The following is a 27,464-nucleotide window of genomic DNA, read 5'->3' on the forward strand; positions in this document are numbered from 1 at the left end:
TGGCCAATCAGAGCACACCTCGCTTTTTCAGACCGATGAGCTTTGTAAAAATCGACGCGTTTCAGAAGGCGGGGCATAGAGGAGAAACAATAATGTACAGTATGTGGAAAATAATGTGTTTTTTTTACTTTAAACCGCATAAACACATTTCATTACACCAAATACACAAAATAATGTTCTTTTTAGCAGCATCATATGAGAGAGTTAAGCAGACAGTCTACTAATACTAATGCCTGCAAGCTGACATGTATGTGCAAAGTTACTTATAGTTAGTAGATTGTCTAAAGTGGACTATCGTGTGCTTACCCTGTGCTGAACCCCTTTGTTATCATCATTTTAAACCCCACTTTTAAGGGTGCAGTATGTAATATGACAACTAGTGGTTGAAATGGGTACTGCAGTCCAAATTCAAAATATTGGAGAGAGTTGTTTCTCCCATCTGCTCGTCCTCAGACTCAATGCTCACGTGAGTTGCCAGACTGAGAACACACAAAAGCAGGGGTGTCCAAATTCGGTCCTGGAGGGCCATTGTCCTGCAGAGTTTAGCTCCAACTTGCCTCAACACACCTACCTGGAAGTTTCTAGTATGCCTTGTAAGTAGTGTTGTCAAAAGTCAGTACAGAAATTTTAAAAATGTCCAATTCCCACTAACATTTGAGCGCTGTTGAGTGGATTCTTAAACACTGCTGATTGGCCATTGTATTCACGCGCTCAACAGATATGACTGTGATTGGCGAACATGATCATTGCTTCACGCTCTTCACCGAGTGCTCATACAGAAGCACACGGGGGCGTTTGAAAGCAGGCGTCTGTCAGCAGATCCGTCTATGTGCAGATATATTAGGGATAGACGCTGATAGACGTAACTTTCCGAAGTCAGTACTTTTGACAACGCTACAGTCGCTGATTAGCTGGTTCAGGTGTGTCTAATTGGGGTTGGAGCTAAACTCTAAAGCAGTGGTTCTCAACTGGTTTGGCCTTGGGACCCACGTTTTCCCATGGTCATCAAGCCGTGACCCACTTACCATATATATATATCATATCTTCATGTAGTTTCTTCCCAGCTATCACACGCAGTACCAGTTATGTGATTTATCGGTACTGTACTTTTATTTCACGCATTGCATGCTCGTAGTTTCTGCGCTTTAGTGAAGTGAAATACAGCGCAGCGCCACATTCGCGCGTGCTATTAAAGAGTGCGCGCTACGAGCACGGTAACACCTGGAAGGACACGATAGTTCGTTTCTCTGAGGTGAGAGACTTTTTATTCCATAACAAGTTACGAAAATAACGATAGAATAATGACACTGACATTAAACCTGTCAACATCTCATCCGACCGTAGATACTTGACCCACTTACCATATATATATATCATATCTTCATGTAGTTTCTTCCCAGCTATCACACGCAGTACCAGTTATGTGATTTATCGGTACTGTACTTTTATTTCACGCATTGCATGCTCGTAGTTTCTGCGCTTTAGTGAAGTGAAATACAGCGCAGCGCCACATTCGCGCGTGCTATTAAAGAGTGCGCGCTACGAGCACGGTAACACCTGGAAGGACACGATAGTTCGTTTCTCTGAGGTGAGAGACTTTTTATTCCATAACAAGTTACGAAAATAACGATAGAATAATGACACTGACATTAAACCTGTCAACATCTCATCCGACCGTAGATACTGAATCGGGACAGTGCGTTTTTCTCAGGCACTCTTTACTTAAAGGCAGAGTAAGTGATTTTTCAAAAACACTTTAGAAAACTGATTCGGGCCGAATCGCAAAACAAACTTGTAGCCAATCAGCAATAAGGGGCGTGTCTACTCGTGATGTGGAGGAGAGCGCGTTCAGTGCATGGGACGGACATTAGCCGAGCCGAGCGACAGAAAGATAGAGATGGCGGATAAAAAAACAAAAGAGGAAAACATCTGCGGAACGATAAGGCAAGAAGTAGGACCCGTGTAAATATCGGATCAGCTTTCCAGCGCTGGAGAGAACTCAAGGAGCGGAGGCCTGCGATCGGACGCAGAGGTTGCTTTGTTTCTTCTCAATAGGTGAGTAACACCGTGTCTACAACAGCTAAAGTCTGCCTACACTGGACGCGATCAAACAACATTGTCAGCACGTCATAAATAGAACCCGGCAGCAGTTTTCTGTCGGGGATTTGTTGCACCGCGCCGCTCACGTCCGTAGACACGGTGTAACATTGGTTTTGCTTTGTTTCACAGAACTAATCGTGGCCTGGGTTGCGTACGTATATGTGGGGCGGAGCTATCAAAATAGGGGCAAGACCCTTTTGGGGTAGGGGCGTGTTTGTTTTGGTGATTTCAAATATCAACATTGGCTACCAGAAATCCCTTACTCTGCCTTTAAACTGCATCTGACAGAAGTGTCAACAGCTTTCATGCACGTCTTTTAAAATAAAAGTCTCGCATCAGAAAAACATTAAGAATTACGTTTTGTGTTGTTGATGTCGTTTCTTTGGCCGTACCCACTCGGAACTGTCTCGCGACCCACCAGGAGCAGTATTGGACACCCCTGCCCAACAGGAACGAGTCCAACTGACGTGGCTAATTTGTAGGAATTCATACGAAAGACCACCCTAAATTTCATTACGCACTTGGTCCGAAATTTTCATCTAAAATTTTCACCCGTTAAAAAATAAATATGACCTCACATTGTGTCAATCACGCTTACACACTGCCTCCGAAACTTTCGTCCATCATAAAAAAATTCGGATCAGTTTCGATTTTCTCCATTTTCGCATTATGATAGTAAAGGATGATGAATATGAAAAAGATGTAAAAACGCATACGAAAATTTCGGACTCAGTGTGCAAGGACCTTAAACCCCGCCCATAAACCTACCCCGCACACAAATTGTATGAGTGAGGTCATACAAATTCATATGAATTAGACACCTCGAAAAAAAGTACGAACTGGTCCTGAGATAGCGTTGTATTGGTAGGCAACGAGCCTTACACTGACTACATTTACATGGACATCAGTAATCTAATTATTTACCTTATTCTAAATAAGACAACAAGTTACGAAAATAACGATAGAATAATGACACTGACATTAAACCTGTCAACATCTCATCCGACCGTAGATACTGAATCGGGACAGTGCGTTTTTCTCAGGCACTCTTTACTTAAAGGCAGAGTAAGTGATTTTTCAAAAACACTTTAGAAAACTGATTCGGGCCGAATCGCAAAACAAACTTGTAGCCAATCAGCAATAAGGGGCGTGTCTACTCGTGATGTGGAGGAGAGCGCGTTCAGTGCATGGGACGGACATTAGCCGAGCCGAGCGACAGAAAGATAGAGATGGCGGATAAAAAAACAAAAGAGGAAAACGTCTGCGGAAAGATAAGGCAAGAAGTAGGACCCGTGAAAATATCGGATCAGCTTTCCAGCGCTGGAGAGAACTCAAGGAGCGAGGCCTGCGATCGGACGCCGAGGTCATAAAAAAATTCGGATCAGTTTCGATTTTCTCCATTTTCGCATTATGATTGTAAAGGATGATGAATATGAAAAAGATGTAAAAACGCATACGAAAATTTCGGACTCAGTGTGCAAGGACCTTAAACCCCGCCCATAAACCTACCCCGCACACAAATTGTATGAGTGAGGTCATACAAATTCATATGAATTAGACACCTCGAAAAAAAGTACGAACTGGTCCTGAGATAGCGTTGTATTGGTAGGCAACGAGCCTTACACTGACTACATTTACATGGACATCAGTAATCTAATTATTTACCTTATTCTAAAAAAGACAATATTATGATTATGGTGTTTACACTAGTTGCTTTTAGAATATTCCTTTCATGTTCCCGTTTTACATTATAGTACATAGATCGATTAATGGCACACGTCATTATGTCCCCATGCAACACCAATCCTTCGTCCCCTCCAGGATTTCACGTATAAACATATAGTTCATCTTTGTTATGATGCCATATACAGTTTTGGGTGTTTCATTTTTAATTTGATGAAAGCTTCAATTGCAGTTAATTTTTGTCATGCTATACGTGCAAACAGACAAAAGCATTGTAGCCATGCTCTTTTGTTTGCCTTCAAATGGTTGACCACTGCCATGTGTGTATCCTGTCGCAAAATGCGGCGAAAAGTCACAATACAATGGTACACAATGGTAATAATGTGATTAAGGTGTGTACATGTCTAAACTGCACTTCGATAATGCAACTAAAATAGGAATACTCCACGTCTTAATTCGATTTGTGTTTACTTCGGGTATGATTTTAGCTGGATTAAGGTAATCAAAAATCTCTGTTTAGATGGTAGATTCTTAATCAGAGTATTGTCTTAATCGTGTTAAAATCGAAATATTGTTGTCCATGTAAACGTACCAACTGTAAGCTGATTTTTTTTATCCACCTCTTAATATGCATCTGATCATAGGGTTTTTTTAGTTGGATGCTGGGGCTTTTTAGCTCGGGTAAAATATGTCATCTCTGACCCAGTTTGTTTGCTGGCTTCCATGGCTGCACATATGATGTATTTTCCACCAACTGGGAACCCGGGGTGTCGAAATACTGTTGAATAATTTGGCAGTGGGCGGAATCACACAGACCAAAATAAAAACAGACATTCCGACATGGAGCGCACATTTAAAATGTAGAACAACTGGCTGTAGCATTGTTTTTTCGGAGAAACAAGTATGTGAACTTATTAGCTATTTTTCCTAATATCTGCCATGTTTATGCTTTAGTGCTGTCAAAAAATTACATACAGCACCTTTAACCCTAGGTTTAGCAGATATTATCCCACATAATTACATTACAGAATTTCAGATATGTAGCAGCACTTAAAACAACAGCACATCACTTGACTTCAGGACACTTTCAGATGTGACACGTATTGGTCATTACTGTTGCTTTGTCGCTTCCTCGCTCAGACTCCTCTGTGTTTCCAGTGAATAACAGCAGCAAAGCTTTGTCAGGGGAAGACCATCTGTGCAGCTGTTCAGTTGTATTGAGATTGGCATTGCGGTGTCTATTCGGGCCAAGCTGGCAGGAATGTGCCGGCACAAACCCACAAACCCCTGCCAAGACTACAGGCTCCATCAGGCGAAGTTTAATGATGATGAGCAGCACTCTGGGGAGATCTCATTATAAAAATAAACAGTATGGACAGTAAATCTGCTCTACAAAATGGTTAATGGGTCACATATACATAATTGATCATGCTAAAAAGGGCATAGTTGATCATGCTTTTACAACAAATCCACTGGAGATTTCAGACTTGAACTCAAGGGATCTAGCAGCTCGGCTTAGGGCCAGGGTGTCTCCGGCTGCGGTCCAGCAGTCGGGCCCCTGAAGTTCTGCTACTTTTGCATATCCAACTAGAGCCGGCACATAACGTCTTAACAGAACCATTAAACTTATTTGGCCATTACTATGCATTCTCATGGAGGAATCGTAGGAGAGAATTCACAGAGTGATCAATTGAATTTCAATGAACAGATCATCCAAAAACACAACTGCATCAAAATCATGATGACCCATTTCAGTGATAGATGTATTTTTGAGAAAAAAAGCTCTTTTAAACTATTTCTGTCAGTTTTATTTACACCGTTATTGTCCTTATCCATTAACGCTCCAAGCACTTCAGCAGAACAATAAATCACTCTATGAATTAGATTGAATGCATTTGGAGCTTATGGTTTTTCTCAGACACCAGTGCTTGGTTGACTGCCATTGGACAAGGCAATCAAGTATTTGATTGACTGGCTCAGATGCCTGGAATAATGCATTCTATTTGTGGCTAATCTGTTTCCATATGTGCAGCACCGCTTTGCAGGTCCACTTGCCAGGTTTACTAATGCACTTTTGTTTTTTATAGTTGCTTGGCTAATTATTGGTTGTATTCTACTGTATTTTTACTACTAGTGTTTTGTGTATTGGTTTAGTGGTTTCTTACATTCACAGTACAACATCCAACAGATTATTGTACTCATAAGGATTTTGGACTTTGCTCACGCAATAGCATGTAATAGGGTGCTTTTATTTGCAACTGTTAGTTCAGCCAGTGAGTTTACCCATCTACTTGAGTAACTAACATTGCAAAGCACATAAAACAGGCCTTATTTGTTGGATGTGAATATTTCAGAGCAACTGATTACAGTATGCATGCTCAGTGAGGTTCATGCTTAAAGGGATTGTTCACCTAAAAATTAAAACTCTGTTATCATTTCTTCATTTTGGAGAATGTTGGTAACCAAACAGTCACCATTCTTCCATTATATGAATAAAAATATTGAGACACAATAAATATCTTGTTTTATGTTCCACAGAAGAAAGTAAGTCATACACGTTTGGAATTACATAAGGGTGATTAAATGATGACAGACTTTTAATTTTTAGGTGAACTATCCCTTCAAAATTCAGGCTGAGATCAATTCTTTCAGACAGAAAAACTACAAACCATACAAAGTCATACAAACACATTAGACTAACAATTTTTTCCTCAAATATAGACAAAACAATTAATGAATAAATAAATAAATAAATAAGTACGTTAACATTATTTTAGTTTTATTCAAGTTTTATGAATTCCAGCATACATTTCAGCAATAAATTCTACAATTATACACCTATAGTTTTATTTTACTGTTTATTCAGTTTATTACACGTTGAAATAATAATGAACAATAATATATTTATACATGAATACTAATTTGGAATAATAAATGCAAAAAAAATGTTGTTCACTGATACCTAGTGCATTAATTAATGTCAGTAAATTGTATCTTATTGTAAGTGTTACATTTTACTTACTAGAAACAAGATACTGTATGTGCGTGTTTTAAAGTCACCATGAAATCAAAATTGAACATTCTTATTTTTTAATGGAATACTGTAGTGTTTATTATAAATAATGTATCCGTGCACTTCATTATTTTTTTTTAATTCATGTGCCCTCGTAATCTTTATTAAAAAACGTTAACCTCCCCTCCCCCTCAAAATGACTCATCTTCTCTTCCGGTCACGAGCTATGGCGCAAGGGCGGAGCTAGTGACGTGAGGGGTAAACGCTGGGATAAACGACTCTTCCGGTCATGAGCTATGGCGCAAGGGCGGAGCTATCTGGAACTGCCAGCAGCTGCAGTGACATCAGTAACGTTTGGAATAAATGACCGCGGGAAAAGCTGATGCTTCACTTTATAGCACTGACACCAGTCATGAGGGAGTACGTTACCCCTAAACATTGAAAAGATATTAGGATATTACGACAACATTACTCTTAGGACATCGCAAACTAATTTTTTTCATGAATATGACTTAACCTGATGGAGGACCTGCTCAGTCATTCAGGCAGCGCGCGCTTTTTAGGCATGTTTTGTGCCGTTGATCGTCGTTATCCTTAATAAATAAAACATGTATTCATGCTTGGGTGTCGGCTGTGAATACAGTGGAGAGAAATCCCCCACCACTAACTGCAAACTGGCATTCAGATCTGCCTCCATTTTGTTAGCAACGCCCCAGCTTCCAACGATCCAATCAATTCCCGAAGGGCGAAATCAAGTCCCGCCCTCTCATTTCAGATGCCGTTTCACTCGGATATACGTCACAGTAGAGAAGAAAAGACAATCGCAACTTCCGTTTCACGCCGACTTTAATGAATTCATATATTAATTCAATTTAAAAATTATGTTCTTTTTGCTTTCTGTCTTTGCAAAGATATAAAACACAAATATTGTGGGAAAAAATAGTTTGAAAAAAAAATCTAAAAACTCAAACCAAATTTTGCCCTAAATAATTCAATATTTCTTTGAAGTATGCTACTGAAAATGCCATAATGTAAAAATGTCAACAAAACATAAAAGAGCAAAGCAAAACATGTTAAGAGCAGACTAAGATCTGAGTAACAGAAACACCATACAGTGGTGTGAAAACTTTTGCCCCCCTCCGGTTTTTTAGTTTTTTTTTGCATATTTGTCACACTTGAATGATTCAGATCATCAAACAAATTTTAATATTACACAAAGATAACCCGAGTAAATACTGCAAGACAAATTTACCTGCGGGTATCAATAAAGTAGCCTAACCTAACATTGGAGGGTGTTCGAGCATGAATGGACTGTTTAAGGTCATGCCACAGCATCTAAATCGAATTTAAGTCTGGACTTTGACTTGGCCACTCCAAAACCGTAATTTAGTTTTTCTTGAGCCATTCAGAGGTGGACTTGCTGGTGTGTTTGGGATCATTGTCCTGCTGCATAACCCAAGTGCGCTTGAGTTTGAGGTCACAAACTGACAACCGGATATTCTCCTTCAGGATTTTCTGATAGAGAGCAGAATTCATGGTTCCATCAATTATGGCAATCATTCAGGTCCTGAAGCTGCAAAGCAGCCCCAGACCATCACACTACCACCACCATGTTTGACTGTTGGTATGATGTTCTTTTTATGAAACGCTGTGTTGGTTTTACGCCAGATGTAACGGTACACACCCCTTCCAAAAAGTTCAACTTTTGTCGCATCAGTCCACAGAATATTTGCCCAAAGGTCTTGGGGATCATCAAGATCATTTTTGGCAAATGTGAGACAAGCCTTTGTGTTCTTTTTGGCCAGCAATGGCTTTTGCCTTGGAACTCTCCCATGGATGCCGTTTTTGCCCAGTCTCTTTCTTATTGTTGAATCATGAACACTGACCTTAATTGAGGCAAGTGAGGCCTGCAGTTCTTTAGATGCTGTTCTGGGTTCTTTTATGACCTCCTGGATGAGTCGTCATTGCGCTCTTGGAGTAATTTTGGTAGGCCGGCCACTCCTGGGAAGGTTCACCACTGTTCCAAGCTTTCTCCATTTGTGGATAATGGCTCTGACCGTGGTTCACTGTAGTCCCAAAGAATTAGAAATGGCTTTGCAACCCTTTCCAGATTGATACATGTCAATTACTTTGTTTCTCATCTGTTCTTAAATTTCTTTAGATCGCGGCATGATGTGTTGCTCTTTAAGCATGCTTCACTTTGTCAGACAGGTTCTATTTAAGTGATTTCTTGATTCAACAGGTCTGGCAGTAATCAGACCTGCGTGTGGCTAGTGAAATTTAACTCAGCTTTCTAAAATAATGTGGTTAATCACAGTTCTTTCATGATTTAAGAGGAGGGGCAAATAATTTTTCACGTAGGGCCAGGTAGGTTTGGACAGCTTTTTTCCCTTAATAAATGAAATCATCATTTAATAACTGCATTTTGTATTTAATTGCATTATCTTTGTGTTATATTAACATTTGTTTGATGATCTGAATCTTTTAAGTGTGACAAATATACAAAAAAAAAAAACTAAAAAAAAAAACGGAAACAGGAAGGTGTAAAAACTATTTCACAGCAATGTAAATAGCATTACAGCTAGTGCAAAAACTTGGAGTACCCACAAAGTTGCAAGCATTAAATTATGTAACAAATATGCATTATGGATTATTTAAAAATAAATATAAATATAAAAATAAGTATAAGTATAAAGGAACATAAATCACTTTAACTTTCCTACCATCACATGGCCAGCCCAGTGGAGGAAGGGAAGGGTCATACCTGCAGGTTCCCCTTTATGCTGTCCAGCTCCTTTGATGTTTTGGAGAGTTGTCGTAAAATTCCTGTCCTCTCTGTGAAAACCTCCTTCAGCTTCTTTTCCAGCCCCTCATAGCTACAGGAAGAGAAAAGAAATAGGAAGATGACTTCTTTAAATCTATGGCTGGCAAATTCATTCTGCACGGCAGGTTACAGCAGCTTGAAGGATCTGAAGCTATTGTGAGTGGATGATGAACTCAAGGAAAACATCCAATAGTGCATCATCAAAATCCTGAAAAATAACTTGTGACCTGAACTCAAAGTCATATCAGGCTCTATTTCAGGATTTCATGAAGTTAAAGGCAGCAGAAAGAGAAAAATATAAACATATTTCACATTTTAAAAGCTCTCCAATACATAACTATATAATTTTAAAGTGAAGCATTTTTAATGATCTTGAAAAAAATCTTGCATGCGTATACCAAGGCTTTTTTTTTAAACAGAGACAAACTGATCAAGGGTGTGGGCTGGAAGAGACAGATAGAGATAGAAAAAAAAAACCATGCTCATTTCAAAAAAAGTTTTTAAGGATTATTTGATGAATAGAAAGTTCAAAAGAAGATAATTTATATGGAATAGCAATCCTTTGTAATATATATATATATATATATATATATCCTTGCTGAATAAAAGTATTAATTTCTTTAAAAAAAGAACAGTAATAAATACAATTAAATATGATACAATATTTATCAACAGGGTTTATTGGGGTCATGCTAACCAGTCAAACCTGTAACTCAAACTGTTATTCCATTGTAAATATTGTGTGATAATACCTGCTAAGCTACCAAACATCCAGCCTCACCTCCATAAATACACACATATACATATTTATACCATACTTCGCTGTCATAATATTGACACTTTGCTAAGCCAAAAAGACAGACATAGCTGTGCATAGACAAAAAAGAAAAATAAATAAATAAATAAATATAATGTGCCGTGATTGTCTTTTGTCATTGTCCCAAATACAAATCATAAATAAGTTATGTAGAGTACAGTCAAATGCTTTCAACAAAGGGCCCTTTGCCAATGCATCCTTCACTGCTCACAGCTGAACCTTTAAGCTTTATGTCAGGGAAACTAAAGCACAGTCATATGAATCTCCATGATGAGAAAGCAACACCTGTGGAATAAATAAATCATGCTGGAGAGCATCATGCCTATAAAACTCCCACAGTGTGATGTCTGTGAAACTGATCAAGGGTGTGGGCTGGAAGAGACAGATAGAGATAGAAAAAAAAAACCATGCTCTCGCTACTAGACTGTAAATTGACGCAGCAGCATTAAAAACTGATTTTAGTTTTGTAGTGTTTTAATTTTCATCTATTCAGACGAAATAGTATATAATTTCAGTATTGTTCATTAATCAGTTCTCAGCCACAACATGAACATAGTTATCTGCTTATCAGTATCAGCCAGAACTTTGAAATCAGTACAGCCAATTCACTTTAGCATAGTACACATGACATGTAGAGTTCAGATGATTCTATAAACAGAGGACAGTTTTAAAATCACATGCTTCCTGCATCAGCCGAGTAGCTGCCATTAAATGACCGGGAATGCTACCAGATGACTTTCTTCAGATATTATCAACCTCCTTTGGCTGAAGATACAAACAGCTTCATCATCACAACGTTACAGATAACCAGAGTCTGTTCTCCACATATGAGCAATAAATTGGTCATTACTGTCATGGGTTGATAATTATGCTGTGACCTCTTTTGACACAGCTGTTTTGGCAGGCTCTCATACGAGAGAGACCACAGAAAATGTTCTAATGAGAATCAGCCTGTAAGACAAACAGGCTTATAATCGCATGCAGCACTCTACGGCTCCTCGATGCCAGCGATCGCATAATTCTGATTAGAGCCACACCATGTGAAGGCTGACGATAAACCACAATCCTTCTTGAAGAAAAGGTGGTTAGCTGTAAGGATCTGCCAGAAACAATCTGCACACATGAATGGTGATGCTGTCTGAAAAACTGATTGTTCGGGATGAAGGGAGCTTTGAATAACAGCACACGACAGGCAGGGAAACAACCACACGCCCACGCAGCCTCATTAGACAGAACCTCCCTACCCACCCAGTACGTCTCTGTGCTTGCCTTTGAATTATATGAAACTGATCTTCCTCCGTAATGAAGAAGTGCTGAGACCTGGTCATTAAAGTGGAAAGTGCTGAGTTTCACAAGTCCGGCGCAAGAGCCGCTGCTACAACTCAGTATGGATGTATAGGCCTCCACCGCCAAGGTAAAGATCAGATGGAGTGTGACCGGGCTTTAGCCAACAAGGCAGGACCCATCGCTCCACATCTTCCATTAGCCACTGTCAGACTGAACGTTTCCTGTAAAGCTAAAGGCTTTACAGTGCAATTTTATGGGCTTTCAGAATGACATAATCAAATAAAGAAATTGTAGTACCCTGAATATTAGAGGAACTGTACTGTACTGACTGTATTTACGGACGGACGGACAGTCAGACAGATAGACATAGATAGACAGAGATAGATAGATAGATAGATAGATAGATAGACAGACAGACAGACAGATAGACAGATAGATAGATAGATGGAAGTTTTTACTAATTCATTCTCAATTGTATTTATAACCTCTAGACTGCATTTTTAAATACTTTAGTTGAATAGTTGCGCTCAAACAGAGACAAATGCATCCTGCAGCTGCTGAGCATTATGACCAAACATCTGCCACTAAACAGGCTGTGTTTAGGCTGTGTGGGATTTAATGTCCTCTATATATTTTCTGCATGCTTTGAGATTCTCGGTTATGTCAATTTTGCATTAAATATGAATGAGAACAAAAAGGAGGAGAAAAGAGAGATAAAAAGGAAAGCACTAAAAAAAATAGCTGGGGAAAGCAACATTATTTCTTTAAACGAGCTGCAGTGCTGTGTGCAGGGACGTCACTGTCTTTTGTATGCATACTGTTTTGTTTTATATCAAGTCCTCATGAGCTGTCATTCTTTGAGACAGAGAAATGTGACAGCAAGGAACTGACAGCTGGATAATGTGGAGCCGTACCAATGATACAGTCACTGTGATCAGAGACTAAAACTGGAAAGGTACATGAATGATAGAAATAAAAATTGCAGTGCAACTGACCATCTAAATTCCACACTTTCTAGCCTATTCATCTGCATAAAACCTTTCCACGGTAGCAGAATGCAAATAAATATGCAACAGCTCGTACAAATGCATGCACAATGAATTCAATGCCACTGTGAGGAAATAAACATAAACAGGGCTGAAGTGCCTTTATCCATGCTCTGCACAAACACAATACAGTTTATTGATCAGGATAATGGTGTGCAATGCCTAACCCAACAAAAAGCAACTCACATGTGAAGCACAAGAACTACAGTATATTTGAAATGAGTTTGATGCGTAGGCTTATGCCGAGTTCACACTGCACGATTTTAGCACGATTTTTCACTCGCCGACAGGTTTTGCGAAATCGCCGACAAATGCCCGAAATCGGAGGCAAATCGGTGCTCGTTCACGCGATGCACTGAAAGAGAAGCAACATTCCAGAAAGCTTTGAAATACAAGGTTGCCTGAAATTTATGCGGGTAAAGCTCAAATTAGGGCACTTGTCTTTTTTTTTTTTTTTTTTAGAATATTGTGCACATATGATCTTTTTCTATGAGACTGAGTTTAAAGGGGGTGTGAAATTTCCGATTCATGTTTTCATGTTGTTTCTCATTCCGTGTGTAGTTGCAATGAAATGCTCATCTATAATTCTACTGCATAATGAGCCTGCTAACATCTGGAAACAACCTGCGGCCAGTGCACTTTTTTTGCGAGTACCTTTTTGTCTCTGCTTCTGTATTCAGATCACCGTCGCTCTGCTTTGCTTCGCTGAAATTGGCTTGAGTTTGAGCTTCAGAGTTGACTCATAATTGCCTGATATCTCATTAATAATTTGTCGCAGGCGTAATCTTGAAATTGAAATATAATCCATAATGCATTATTGAGAATTTCATTCAGGCATGCAGACGTGACTAGATAGGTACCAGCCATAGCCTGCTTGTCCTATTAAATCCAGTTTAAAATAACACATTAATTGAGGTATTTCTGGAAGGTACATGGGTTGTTTGCCATAGATATGTTTTGACTCCGTTTCCAACTTTAGACATGTGATATGATTCAGCTGCTCTCTTGTCTGGTGGGATGTTAAGCTGTTTAATAATGCCCAGCTGGAGGTGTCTAGAGCCCCCCGTATTACAGCCAGACTGGTAGTGTTGTCACAGGATCTGGAGGATTTTATTTAGGCCAATTTATTACCTGGAATACATTTTGTGCCTCTCTGCACACTGCTAAATATTAGGCAGAATACATGCAGTGAGCCACTAAGCTAGTGTGTCCCATAATGCAATAAATTATGTCCTTGACAAGTACTCTATGACTATATTTTACATGGTCTAATACTGTTATTTTTGTTTGCCTCACAGAATTAGGGTGGACATATAGAGAGTGTGATAGCACAGTGTAGGCCTACCTCAACTAGTTTGGAAAGGATGTAATTAAAACACAAATATGTCATTGAACTAACAGACGGAATCAAATAAAGCCCTTCATTGTTGTACACAACAACAGTCATTTAAATTGTCAGTTTGTATACAATTAAGCAAAGTCACATGAGTGCTGTAGCTCTGAATGTAGTTAACATTTCAGTAGACAATAAGTTAACATTAGATAACTTACAAAACATTGCCTGTTACTTTGTTTTTGCTCTACCAAGTCAACTGAGTGAATAATTCAATGGCTTACTCATAAAGATGGCCCCTGAAACCAAATATGCCTTCTTCCTTACTATATATAGTAGTAGGCTAAAACAGTAACTGAAAGGAGTAGTAAGGTCGAATTTTTTATTTAAAAAAATAAAGGCAAAAAGAACAGTACCTGCTATTTCTGTCAAGATTCTGAAGTGTTCTAATCCAATGAACACTTATAATGTATGTGATTTCAGTCAGATCCAGTCACTTGGTTCTTTCCTTAATGATGAACAAATTGGTTGAGTAAAATTGGTTTATTGGAAGGGAAAGGAAGACAAAAAGGCCCTGGAATACTAGGTTCACAATGCAAAGGTGTTTGTAGCAGTGATCAATCAGCAAAAAGAAAAAAAAAATGAGTGATGCTTGGAAATTGTCCAGCCCCATGCTGAGCCAAGAGCAGTACAGCATGCAATGCTGCAATTTCATCCTACAAATCACAGCTCAATATGCCATACTGACCAGACATGACAGATTGATCCACTAACATTATGGAGGAAAAAGTCACAGGAGGTACACAAATCACACCTATTTGACTTCTTCGTAAATCTGTATTTGGATTTCATTTAAATTAACTTCTAGTATGATTGCTCTCATCTATATCTATATATGATATCTCATATTTTCTAACTCTTGAAGTATCGCCAATCACAATACTAAACTGACTAAAATCGTGATCTTATTAGGCAAGAGTAACTATCCCCGGTTAATTCACTGGGTACGCATTTTAATTATGTCGCATGGATTACCAATATGGTGAGAAGAGTCTTGGTTTCATTCCAAAGGGCAGTGAAACATTAAAAATCAATCTCTTTCCATTACCCACACATACCTGTATTGATTGGCTCACAGCGTCTCAACGTTCTCACATATGAGAAAAGACAGCAATCTGACAGAGCCTGCAAAGACAAAAGAATGACCTTTTGGGTTTAGTGTGAGGAAGGGTAAAGTGTCGCTGTGGGATGGTTCAGGGCCTCTGCGCTCCAAAGGCAATTTTCAAAAGCCCGGGACACACGTGTACACACTTTCTCCAGCGAAGCGTTTAGGAGCGCTGCCCTGGTTCAATGATCCTTCTAGGAAATTTAATTTGATTTTCATTTTTGCCATTTTGTGTTATTAAAGAAGAGGAAAAAATGTTTAACTATCAGGAGAGTGAGGCGACAAACGAACCTGTACATAACTGAATATGCTCCTTAAATATCAAGGGATTTACTGTAGAAAACTGGTAGAGAAAGAAGTCAAAAAAAAAAAAAAAGATTCTGATGCCCATATCATTTAGAGAGACATTATAGCACCATTCAGAAGTTTGGGGTCAGTTATTTTATTTATTTATTTTTAAATACTTTTATTCAGAAAGCATGCATTAAATCTATCAGAAATGACAGTAAAGATAAGATTACAAATTATTTGTTTCTTTTTTTTTTCTTTTTTTTAACTTCTATTCATCAAATAATCCTGAAAAAAATGTGTCATGGTTTCCACAAAAATATTAAGCAGCAAGTTTTCAACATTGATAATAATAAAAATGTTTCTTGGGCATAACAAACTCCTTTCAGAAACTTTAAAAGTTCTTATGGCCACACTTTATTTTAAGGTCCAGTTCTCACTATTAACTATCTATTAACTGACTTTTTAAATGACTTTTGCCCCAATAAACTCCTAATTACTGTTTATTAACAGTTAGTAAGGCAGTTGTTAAGTTGAAGTATTGGGTAAGATTATGGATGTAGAATATGGTTATGCAGAATATGTGCTTTATAAGTACTAATGAACAGTCAATATGCTAGTAGTATGCATGTTAATAAGCAACTAGTTAATAGTGAGAATTGGTCCCTATACTAAAGTGTTACTGTTCTTACCACAAACATTTCAACAGTAGTGGTTTTTTTTTTCAAACTTGAGGGGAAATTCAAGTACTGGGATAAGATATTCAGTTACAAAACAATCCCAAATTTTTTTTTCTCTCTCTCTCTTCTTGCACACGGGGGACAGAAAGAACAATATTAAAATCAGTTCATAACCCTAAGTGCCGATGTTACCAAGACTAGACTATTATTATTCCGTCGGGTCCATAATTGTATTTCAAAGATGCACAGTATCAAGTAGCATTCAATCCTTTTACATCAATTTGGATTAAATGAAAATGATAAGGTGTTCTCAGACTGCAAGCCCACATGAACGCGAGCGGTAAAAATGATTCACCACAGTCCATAATAAAGTGTTTTGTGTCTCCTCGTGTCGCGTGGCGCCTCATTACCGAGCTGCTGCCCAAGGTATATACGAAGCACTGGGCTCAAATCTGAGAACGGCTTTATGTGTCATTTCCTTAATTAGACCTCTTGAGCAGATGGTTAAAAATTATGTTAAATGACAGAATAAGATCTAAGGCTTTGCTGGTTGGGAATAATGCGTCTTGATTACGTATTAGATAATATGAGCAATTATTTGAACTTGTGAGAATGGGGTTTTGTAATACTTTGTTTGTTTATTGCTCTGTAGCAGGTAGAAGGAGCCAAACTAAATAAGCATGCCAATCTTCACCGCCCGTAGGGAATTAGACTCAGGTGCAATGTTTTCTCACAAGGCTTTAATTCAGAGCGCAAACAGGGAATTCAACATCCCTGCTTAGCACCTATGTGCTTATGGAAGTGCCAGTGCTGACTATTTATCCTGAGTATAGCCGACTCAAAGCGTTCGCATATCGCCGCGGGCTTGCACCTGGTTCCTTTGTGAGGAGAAATTATTAACCCTTGTCGCCTGCATTATGAATTGTCATGCCAACTTCACAAAGTATGCATGCCAAAGAGGAGCGGGAAACCTCACAAGTCCTGTTACGGTCAAATGGCAGTCATCTCCTCCGGTATACAGACCGCCAAAGGTCTCCCCGCAACCCTGACACCTCATCCGTCTTAGTGGAGCTCTGGCTGCATGGGCTGCGCTCCTCCATGCTATAATCTGCCAACTGCTGCGTTTGCCAATGTTTGCTAAATGAAATGATTCCAAGTGTTGATCCCGACCAATGATGTCGCTGTTTAACAGTCCTTGCTCAACCTCGACTGATCCATCTGCATCAGTGTCTCTACCCATTTATGTAAAAGGGAGAGATAGAGACAAATGTGCATCTACTGTATACACATTTGTGACCCTGGACAACAAAACCAGTCATAAGGGTCAATTTTATGAAATTGAGATTTATACATCATCTGAAAGCTGAATAAATAAGCTTTCCATTGTAAGCAAACGTTTTTATACTCTCATACTCTCGCATCAGTCAGCAATAGTTAACCAGTGAAAATTAAGGAAAATAGAGACTTCTTCTAATGTAACTTGACTAAATCATTGGAGTAAAGTGAAATTTGCCTTAAATTATTTGTCTTAAAGACAGCATGTCAATTGATGAAAAGCAGAAACCAAACGGTTTAAGAAGTTTTTGGTTTAAGAAGTTAAGGATGCATTAATTTGATGAAACATGACATTTATAATGTTACAAAATATTTATATTTCAAATAAACACTGCTATTTTGAACTGTCTAATCTTTTAAACTTTAAAGTTTTAAACTTTTACAATAAGAAGAAATGTTTTTTAAGCACCAAATCAGCATATCAGAATGACTTTTGAAGGATCTTGTGACACTGACGACTGGAGTCGGAGTAACGGAGTATTTTAAAAATGTATTAAAATAGACATAGAAACGTACATTTTAAACGTAATGTTTTAAATGGTAAAGATATTTCAAAATATGACTAAAATATACTGTATTTTTTATCACAAAATTATATCCTTGGTGAGCATAAGAGACGTCTTTTAAAAACATTAACAAAGCTGACTCCAAACTTGTTTTTAAATGAACAACTGGTCAACAAACTAACAATCTGATTTTTTAAATGTTTTTCAGCATCTTTACAAAACCTTTCCCAGAACTGTCTTAATAGCAACATCCCCCTTGCAAACATTGAATTAACAAAAAGGGGTTATCTCTACAATTACAAGGGTGGATGCTATTTTCTTGTTTTATTTGTTATCTAGCTAGCTAGCAAACTCTCTTATTTAAATACAGTGTGAGATATTCCATATGCTAATCGTGACATTAATTAGTTTACCAGTCTTTACTTCTGTACGCCATTTACCCTCATATTGTTTGCTTCCACGTTCTAAACCCAGTAACGGGAAAAAGATCCATGATAATCTTTAAGGATCAGTTGAAACAAAAACAGCTGATCTAGAGAACGATTGTGACCTGATGTTTTTTGTTCTCTCTCTCCCTCTTCCTCGACAGTCATGTCCCAGCGTTCCAGCTGAAATACCTGACAGTCCTGCCATTGGCAGGAGTGACTCTAAGTGATCCTCAGGCTTTTAAAGGCTGATATTTGTGGAGGCATCGCCACTAAAGCTAGTGTCAGGACCGGGGGAATGTTGGAGGAAGGGGTAATGGTTTCACTAATCTTGTACGTGCTAGACATCCCAATAAAGTTGTAGGGACAAGACGTCAAGGGAACAATCAGTGACCACTTAGAGCCACACAAAGCAGGTGTCAGGGTTCTTTCACATGTAGAAATGAGAATATCTCTTCAGGTTATCCACTGGCGTCTACAAAAAGCTGTGTGGTCAAATTGGGTGTCAACTACAGGTAAAGGCTTGACATTTGGAAGTGTGGCAGATCTTCTGTAGGCAGAATTACTTTTGTCATTTGGTATATGTGAGTGTGCTGCCCTGATACTGACGGGGTTAGTCCTATTACGAGACTCTTTGGAAACGGGATTCAAAGCGCCGTCGCTTTTGATGCTTGATTTGTTCAGAAACTGATCAAACTCAAAAGTAATTTTGATCACTTCTGAACTCCCAAACTTTTGAGAGGTGTTTTAAACGATGCTCTACTCAGCCCAGTCAATGAGTCTGTCTGAATGTAGCCTCAATTATCTGTCCACTCGACTTAAAAAATGGTCTTTGTGTTAAACTGGCAATACCTGTGTGCCACAGATAAGCATTCACTGTTATCTGACAGCTGTTTATTAGGGTTTGACAGCATACCAAACGTTTGGGTTAATTTACACTCAGGCTGTCATACCGATACACACAAGGTGTGTGTGTGTGTGTGTGTGTGTGTGTGTGTGTATAAAGTAACCTGTTCACATGTCTGGCTGAAACCAATCAAAACCTGGCAGGAGATGCCATTCATAGTGCTCAATTTCAGTGTGTGAACACAGTGGTGCTTCACATTTACAAGCAGCAATCGATACACTTTGAGCTTTCACAAAATCACATTCTCAGCATATTCACAAGGACTGCTTACATTAAATTAAAAAAAAATGACCATGTGTTTTAATGTAATCAGATATTCTCTTTTAAGCCGAGCCTGTGGCCTGTTTTAATCCTGCATTTCAAGTGTGGAAGAGATAAAAGTGTTATTATTTTCAGGGTGGAGAGCTTTTGTTATTTGCCTCAAGGGCACTTACTTTCGAAGAATTTGTTTACCATGAACAGAGATGTTGTGCTCAAGGACAGTAATTTGACATTTCACAACCCCCTTAAGACCAGTATAGAACATCCCACAGAGCATTTCTGCAAGCAAGCAGTAAATATATAGCCGAAAGAAAGAAAGAAAGAAAGAAAGAAAGAAATGTTTTAAATCTGTATCACATTATCACATTTATTTTATTTTATTTATTTATTTATTTATTTTATTTTATTTTATTTTATTTTATTTTATTTTATTTTATTTTTTATTCTTGGCCACTTATTTTTAATTCAATGATTTTAATCAAAACAAAACAAAAAATCAGAATGAAACTGAATAGCCTTATTCATTCATGAATCAAACTGAAATTGTTTTGAAGTTCAACCTATTGATTCAATGATCCAGTCACGATGGTTTATCAATCTGTTTATCACAAAATCTTCATATGACTTTAAAAGACTTAGAATATTGTCATATGGACCAATTTTATGATAACTTTATGGTGTTGTTTTGTTAAGCCACAGTCTTCATTCTATTCCACTGTTAAAAAGCGGCCAGGATATTCTTTAGACATTCAGTTTGTGCTTCACAAATGAAAGAGAGCCAAACCAGTTTGGAACAACATGAGGGTGAGTAAATAATGACAGAATTTATATTATTGAGCGAACTATCCCTTCAAGTGCAGTGTAATTAGATTTGCTTGTGGTTCTAATACTTCAGATGCAACAAAAATCCACCAAACTCAGCAGCTCAGCATGAGGGGTTAAGGACTTGGCTTTAAGACAACCTCTTCAGCTAGAGGCCGCTAGCTTTAAACATCTCCAGAAGTAGGGAGGCTGCTTCGGTGGTGAGTTAAAACTTGCTCCTCTTATTGCATTGGACAGGGACTGGTTTAAAGTCATGCTAGATTAGGTGCTAGAGTGATGCATTTGTCTCTCTGCATTAGATTCAGTTGGGTTCTTCAGTTTGGAGCACACTGACACACGATGACAGTTTGAAGGTCAAACATCTCACTAGGTGGAAATCATAGTTCAGACTCAATGTATACAAACATAAATTGTACACAAACACATACTATATATATAAATATATATAAACATATACTGTTACTGTTTTGTTGCCAGTCTGTCTTGGATGGGATCTTAGTTCCTGCAAACTGAAGCACAAACTTAAAACCACTTTCCACTAATTAATGTCCAAGAGTGAACATACATTCATATTTCTTTTCTGTAACATCTGAAATCATAGTGTCTGCCACATCTTGACAGTGGTGAAAATTATATTTAAAACATTTTAGATTAAAATGATCTAAAATGGCAAATATTATGGCAAGCATTTTATATCCTAAAAACACAGGTATAATATTTCCATATCTGCATAATTTGACAAAATTACACATGGGTTTGAATTCTGTTTACTAGAGATATTTAGCTTTTTTAGCTCAAGTAAACTCAGCACTGACCCTCTGAAATGAGATAATGTTCACATACTAAATATTGAAATGGTTTATATTTGTTTATTTCACTCACTGTTTAGATTATCATTGTTTTTAAAACACCAAATCTGTTAGTTTTATTAAAAATCAATCCCTGCTGTGACATACAAATGCCTGAAGCTTAAGAAACAACCTTCAGTCCACAAAATAACAAATTAGATTAAGATTAAAGATGTCATTTAGAAGAGTGCAAATTAAGAGTGATGCGAATATGCAAATTACAGTAAGGACTAAACAAAGAGCTGAAAACATTAACTACACTCACACACACAAAACAACTAAAATGAACCAAAAGAATTCATTCTATAATGCAACAGTCTAACAGTACAGAGAAAAGTATGGTTGATTTCCTCCTTGTAAGATACAAAAGGAAAAGATCAAAATAGTGTTATTTTAGTAGCTTTTATTTTTACATTTTCATTGTAGTTTAAGTTCTAGCAATTTTGCCATGTGCTTCTGACATTTAATTTTTTTTTAATCTGACTTCATTAAAAAAAAAAAAAGATAAATGTTATTAATTAAAACTCTAATTTTCATCTAATATTTATATTTTATTATAAGCTTTATTTCAATCACCAGAAATGATTTTAATAGTTTTAGTAAACAATAAACTTTTTTGCCAGTTTATTCTGGCAATATTCCTCAAGGTGAGCTTATTTATGAAAGTAAATTCCTCTATATACCTTAAAGTCTTGGCTACAAAAAACTATTGGCATTTTCTTCACTAGGACAGATACAGTTCATTTAATAGCAGGGCATGCTGTCACACTGTATAGGGCAAGTTGTCACAAAAGAGCCTGCATTTAGCTAAATTTAAACAGATTGTAATTGTACTTTGGACATAATGAGATAAAGCCATTATGACACCTTCTCTGTGTGACAGCTAGCCCTCGTCTCCATATACTAAGGTTATATAGAGCAAACTATTAGAATATGGTACAGCTACAGTGCCTTATTGTCAGCACATGAGCTCTGACGTATATCCATTGTGCTCATGCAGAAAACGAACATTCAAATCGTTCTTCTCAAAAATTAATGTACAATATTACATACCCAAACTGAAAAGGACTACACAGGACAGAGCATACAGTTGGTTGATTCCTACAAAACAACCAGCAAACCAAATGTGAAATGTATTGTGGTGTAGCATTTTGCCCTGGGGAGCAAACACTGCATCACATCCCATTAGGATCTACACATGAAATACATGTAAGGTCACACCTGTCATGGCTCCCTGCTGTGCACAGGGCCCCGCAGCATGAATAAACATGTCCTAAAAACGGAGTTCTCAGGACGCTGAATGACAGGGGTTCGGACCTTATCTGGGCATCAGGATGGCCCTGCATTCAGACCCCCAACACCACCGGCCCTCAGCTAAGCTCATTATGCAAAACACAGCATGGCGTGAGGGCCACATCCTGGTGACTAAACCCACATTGACGATGCACTTCATGTGTTGAAACATCTGTTTTAAGCTGACTCTGTCTGCAGCTCTGCACAGAGGACAGTCGTCGGGCGCAGAAATCTCCGGTGACATTGAATTACCCCTTCCTGGCTGCTTTGTTTACATCCCTCTACAACACAGGTAGCCCAATATTAGACGAGAAATATTGTAAAAATTGCACTTGAAGTCTTGGGGTTTTAATAAATAATACCTTATACAATATTTCTAAGCTAATAATGGACCTGAGATCATGTGGCACACATGCGCATCTATATTTTACTATAGTTAAGGGAAGGGAATCACATATAGGCTACACTCCGTTAAATGCACTCCAACACAGTTGAATTTTGGTTGTTCAGAGAAAACATCCTTAAAATCTTTAACTATATATATGTATTAATGTAATATTGTCCAATTAATCTAATTTGTAAAGTAATGGCCTAAATGATTAGAAACAAACTAGACAGACTTTCATTGGCTGCGAGGAAACTTATCATTTCGGCATTGCATGTCTATTTCATTATAATTCAGAAGACTTGCTCGGCGCACTCGAAAGTAATTGAGGCGATATTTTAAAAGTCTAGCGTTAGCAGCTTTTTCTAAGATGTTTTTAAAATGTGATGATTTGTTCATGCATGCATATGGAGGATTTTCTCGCTTCATGCTCTTGCATCAACAAACTGAAAGTATGCCTATTTAAATTCTTGCCTAAATTTCTCCCATAGACGCTAATGAATTCCAATGAATATTCCCGGGTTTATATTTAGTCAGATATGATTCTTCTGACCTGTTTTCAGAAGTAAAGACTGACACTATGAGTTAATATTGATTAATTATTGGCCCTCTGTGGATGTTTCCGCTGTGACAGGATGACCTGAGATGAATTAGCGTGGTGTGTTTAACATGTACCTCTATGTGACTTTTTCATGCTTATAAAAAGCAGTAATATTAATGAGATAATCATGTTTAAAAAAGTAAAATAAAAGTCCAATATCTTGGAAATACTGGTCAAACCGACCGTCAGAGTCCATCTACTCAATAGGTTTTGCATGAGGGCCCAGCTGAACTTTTATCACCTCACTTGGGTGTTTGCCCCCATCAGTAATGTCTGTCCCCCTCAGAGCTCTCCCATCTCAGATGGCCCATCATCAACGCCACGATCAATCCCTCAAAGTGATTTGCCATTAACCTTGCCATTGTGATAGACTTTTGTGGCCAGTGGCTGTAGCACAGCAATTTTTTTCCGGTTTGGAGTTTGATAGGAAAATAATGAGTGGAATCCCTGTTGTAATCTTTAACAGTGGGGGGAACATTTGCAAGATCCACAGGCTCTACAATGATTGAATTACTTGACAGGGTACACTTTGCTGAAAGCCACCGTTTAAACCCTGTGGAATAGGAATGTCAATCCCAGTTTCCCCAAGAGGTAGGCAGCTAATTTTCCTCTCAGCACAATTATATAAGTCAATTACGTGAATACGAACAGGCAGCAAAAGAATGAACGGTGTTCTGTTGGGTTCACTTATAGCATTACAAAATTGACTGAGACAAAAGCCCCCCAAAAAACTTAAGGAAACTGTACTTTTACATCACAAAGTACCATGACAGGAGTAGGGATATGCCGGTATCAAATTTTCATGTTGCGATTAATTGCTAATGCTTTTTTCAAAAAAGTACCTTTTTCACTTCTCATGTGACAGGACACAGACAAAAAAAAATTGCAGTTATTTTCAGAGTTTACTCTTGTTGTTTTGTCCAAGAAATTGCTTTGCAGCAAGTATATAAGTATACTGCCTAAACTCTAAAATTGCGTTCTAGGAAGACAGATATCGAGTCCAGGTTTTCAGCCTTCTCCCAAACAACTTATTTACTCTGTATAAATCACAGAATTTGTTCAAGGTCTGACTAGTTAAAACTATTTTCTAGGGCTTAAGTGTGCCAGTTCGCTTGACTGCACTGATGTGTTTTCGCCAGTGTCCACAATTTGACACGTTATATCGTCCAAATTAATTTACTTTAATTTGCACTTTGCCAACATCACATTTAAATTGTGCTTTAAAGTTAGGTCTCTGTGGAATCTAGCTGTGTGAAGCGTGTAACTAATGTTCCATGAACAGCACGTCGTTTGAGCTTCCCTCGCATAATATTCCAGTCAGTATTTTACTCAACATTAATTTTGCACAGCAGGACTTGAAGATTTCTCCGATGATTTGCTAGGAACACTAAAAATAATGATATATGATATATTTTAACAGCTTTCCTTTTTAAGCATTTGATTTCTTTAAAGGATCACATTTAAATTGTGCTTTAAAGTTAGGTCTCTGTGGGATCTAGCTGTGTGAAGCGTGTAACTAATGTTCCATGAACAGCACGTCGTTTGAGCTTCCCTCGCAATGCAACTTCCGCTGGTTATTTAAATCCATCAGTGAGTCCTTAGCTGTCATGTAGGTCATGAAAGAGCAGAATGTCTCTTCTATCACCTGCCAAGTCAACTAGATAGAGCCAAATGTTTCTGATCAAACCAGAATATTTCATCTCTAAACATTGCAGAAAGGAGGTTTGGGTTTCGCATGTACACCTCGCTTGGTTTTATATCCTCTCATAAGTCCAATTAAACTTGTAAAGCCTGTAAATTTGTAAGCAAGGCATTTGGAAAGCTTCAAACCAAATAATTGGATGCCTTTAGAAAGACAAAACTAAATTTTAAACTCACTCTGGCAATTAAAATTCCCCTTTTCTCTTACTTCAGAAGTTTATTTAGTCATCTACCCGTTCATTCCGCGATTTCTGACAGCCGCATCAATAATGGGAGTGTTTGTGTTCGGAGATCTCTTGCAGAAATGCACCCATTGCTTTTGGTTGTATCGCACAGGCTGTTTTTGTACGTCGAAGAGCGTCAGCCCACCTTGGTCCTCTGGGAGCCAGTCCTGTTTGCTGTGTGTCTGATGTAAATATCAGGCTCTTCGTACGTATGTTGCGCTGTTGTATTGAGCATGAATAGCCTCGGGGGAAGTTATGTCACTATCGATCTGGGGATATTTTCCTCACACTGATGTCCTATTCTTTCTGAATGCATTTTCAGCCTTCTCCCAAACAACTTATTTACTCTGTATAAATCACAGAATTTGTTCAAGGTCTGACTAGTTAAAACTATTTTCTAGGGCTTAAGTGTGCCAGTTCGCTTGACTGCACTGATGTGTTTTCGCCAGTGTCCACAATTTGACACGTTATATCGTCCAAATTAATTTACTTTAATTTGCACTTTGCCAACATCACATTTAGTGCCAGTTCGCTTGACTGCACTGATGTGTTTTCGCCAGTGTCCACAATTTGACACGTTATATCGTCCAAATTAATTTACTTTAATTTGCACTTTGCCAACATCACATTTAAATTGTGCTTTAAAGTTAGGTCTCTGTGGAATCTAGCTGTGTGAAGCGTGTAACTAATGTTCCATGAACAGCACGTCGTTTGAGCTTCCCTCGCAATGCAACTTCCGCTGGTTATTTAAATCCATCAGTGAGTCCTTAGCTGTCATGTAGGTCATGAAAGAGCAGAATGTCTCTTCTATCACCTGCCAAGTCAACTAGATAGAGCCAAATGTTTCTGATCAAACCAGAATATTTCATCTCTAAACATTGCAGAAAGGAGGTTTGGGTTTCGCATGTACACCTCGCTTGGTTTTATATCCTCTCATAAGTCCAATTAAACTTGTAAAGCCTGTAAATTTGTAAGCAAGGCATTTGGAAAGCTTCAAACCAAATAATTGGATGCCTTTAGAAAGACAAAACTAAATTTTAAACTCACTCTGGCAATTAAAATTCCCCTTTTCTCTTACTTCAGAAGTTTATTTAGTCATCTACCCGTTCATTCCGCGATTTCTGACAGCCGCATCAATAATGGGAGTGTTTGTGTTCGGAGATCTCTTGCAGAAATGCACCCATTGCTTTTGGTTGTATCGCACAGGCTGTTTTTGTACGTCGAAGAGCGTCAGCCCACCTTGGTCCTCTGGGAGCCAGTCCTGTTTGCTGTGTGTCTGATGTAAATATCAGGCTCTTCGTACGTATGTTGCGCTGTTGTATTGAGCATGAATAGCCTCGGGGGAAGTTATGTCACTATCGATCTGGGGATATTTTCCTCACACTGATGTCCTATTCTTTCTGAATGCAGTTTCAACACTCTTGTCGGATGTGCTCACGAGGTGGCCCTGGGATGAATGGTCTAGAAACCTGGGCATAGTTAAAAAAAAGAACCAGCGTGACCCACGTGAAGGCTCGGTACACTTCCAAAGTGGCTGCATAATGGTTTAAAATGATTTAAAATAAGCTGAACCTGAAAAAAAAAAACAGCTAAAAATGAAGACATAAAATGACAATTTCGTATTTTAATTTTCCCCCCAACAATTATCATTTTAAAGTCACAATATAATGTTTCTCCTGTGTTGTAATATATATTCAAGTATAGGGCTCTATAATAATAATAATAAAATGACTGGAAAGGTCATGGAAATCCATTGGTCACAAAGAGTGTGAACCCTGAAGAACATTCAGTTCTTGAAACATCTGGAATTACATAATTAAAAAATATATTATTAATAATTATTTTAACTATTTTAATAAATATTGCCACTCCTAGTTTCTGTAAAAAAAAAAAAAGTGCTCTGTCACTGCTCTCCCCACA

At 38.1% G+C, this 27,464-nt stretch overlaps 1 protein-coding gene across 4 annotated transcripts in view; it reads right to left on the reverse strand.

Moving 5' to 3' along the window:
* The window catches only part of LOC107746562 (leucine zipper protein 2-like), a 114,085-nt gene that overhangs the window by 37,399 nt on the left and 49,222 nt on the right, over positions 1 to 27,464 (reverse strand). For all 4 annotated transcript variants that reach the window (XM_016560824.1, XM_016560822.1, XM_016560821.1 and 1 more), the window contains exon 2: positions 9,561 to 9,672. In XM_016560824.1, the coding sequence (XP_016416310.1) occupies positions 9,561 to 9,672 (112 nt within the window). The remainder of the gene's footprint in view (positions 1 to 9,560; positions 9,673 to 27,464) is intronic.

Source organism: Sinocyclocheilus rhinocerous, unplaced genomic scaffold (assembly GCF_001515625.1).
Source record: "Sinocyclocheilus rhinocerous isolate Xijiao unplaced genomic scaffold, SAMN03320098_v1.1 scaffold1160, whole genome shotgun sequence".
Taxonomy (NCBI): Eukaryota; Metazoa; Chordata; class Actinopteri; order Cypriniformes; family Cyprinidae; genus Sinocyclocheilus; species Sinocyclocheilus rhinocerous.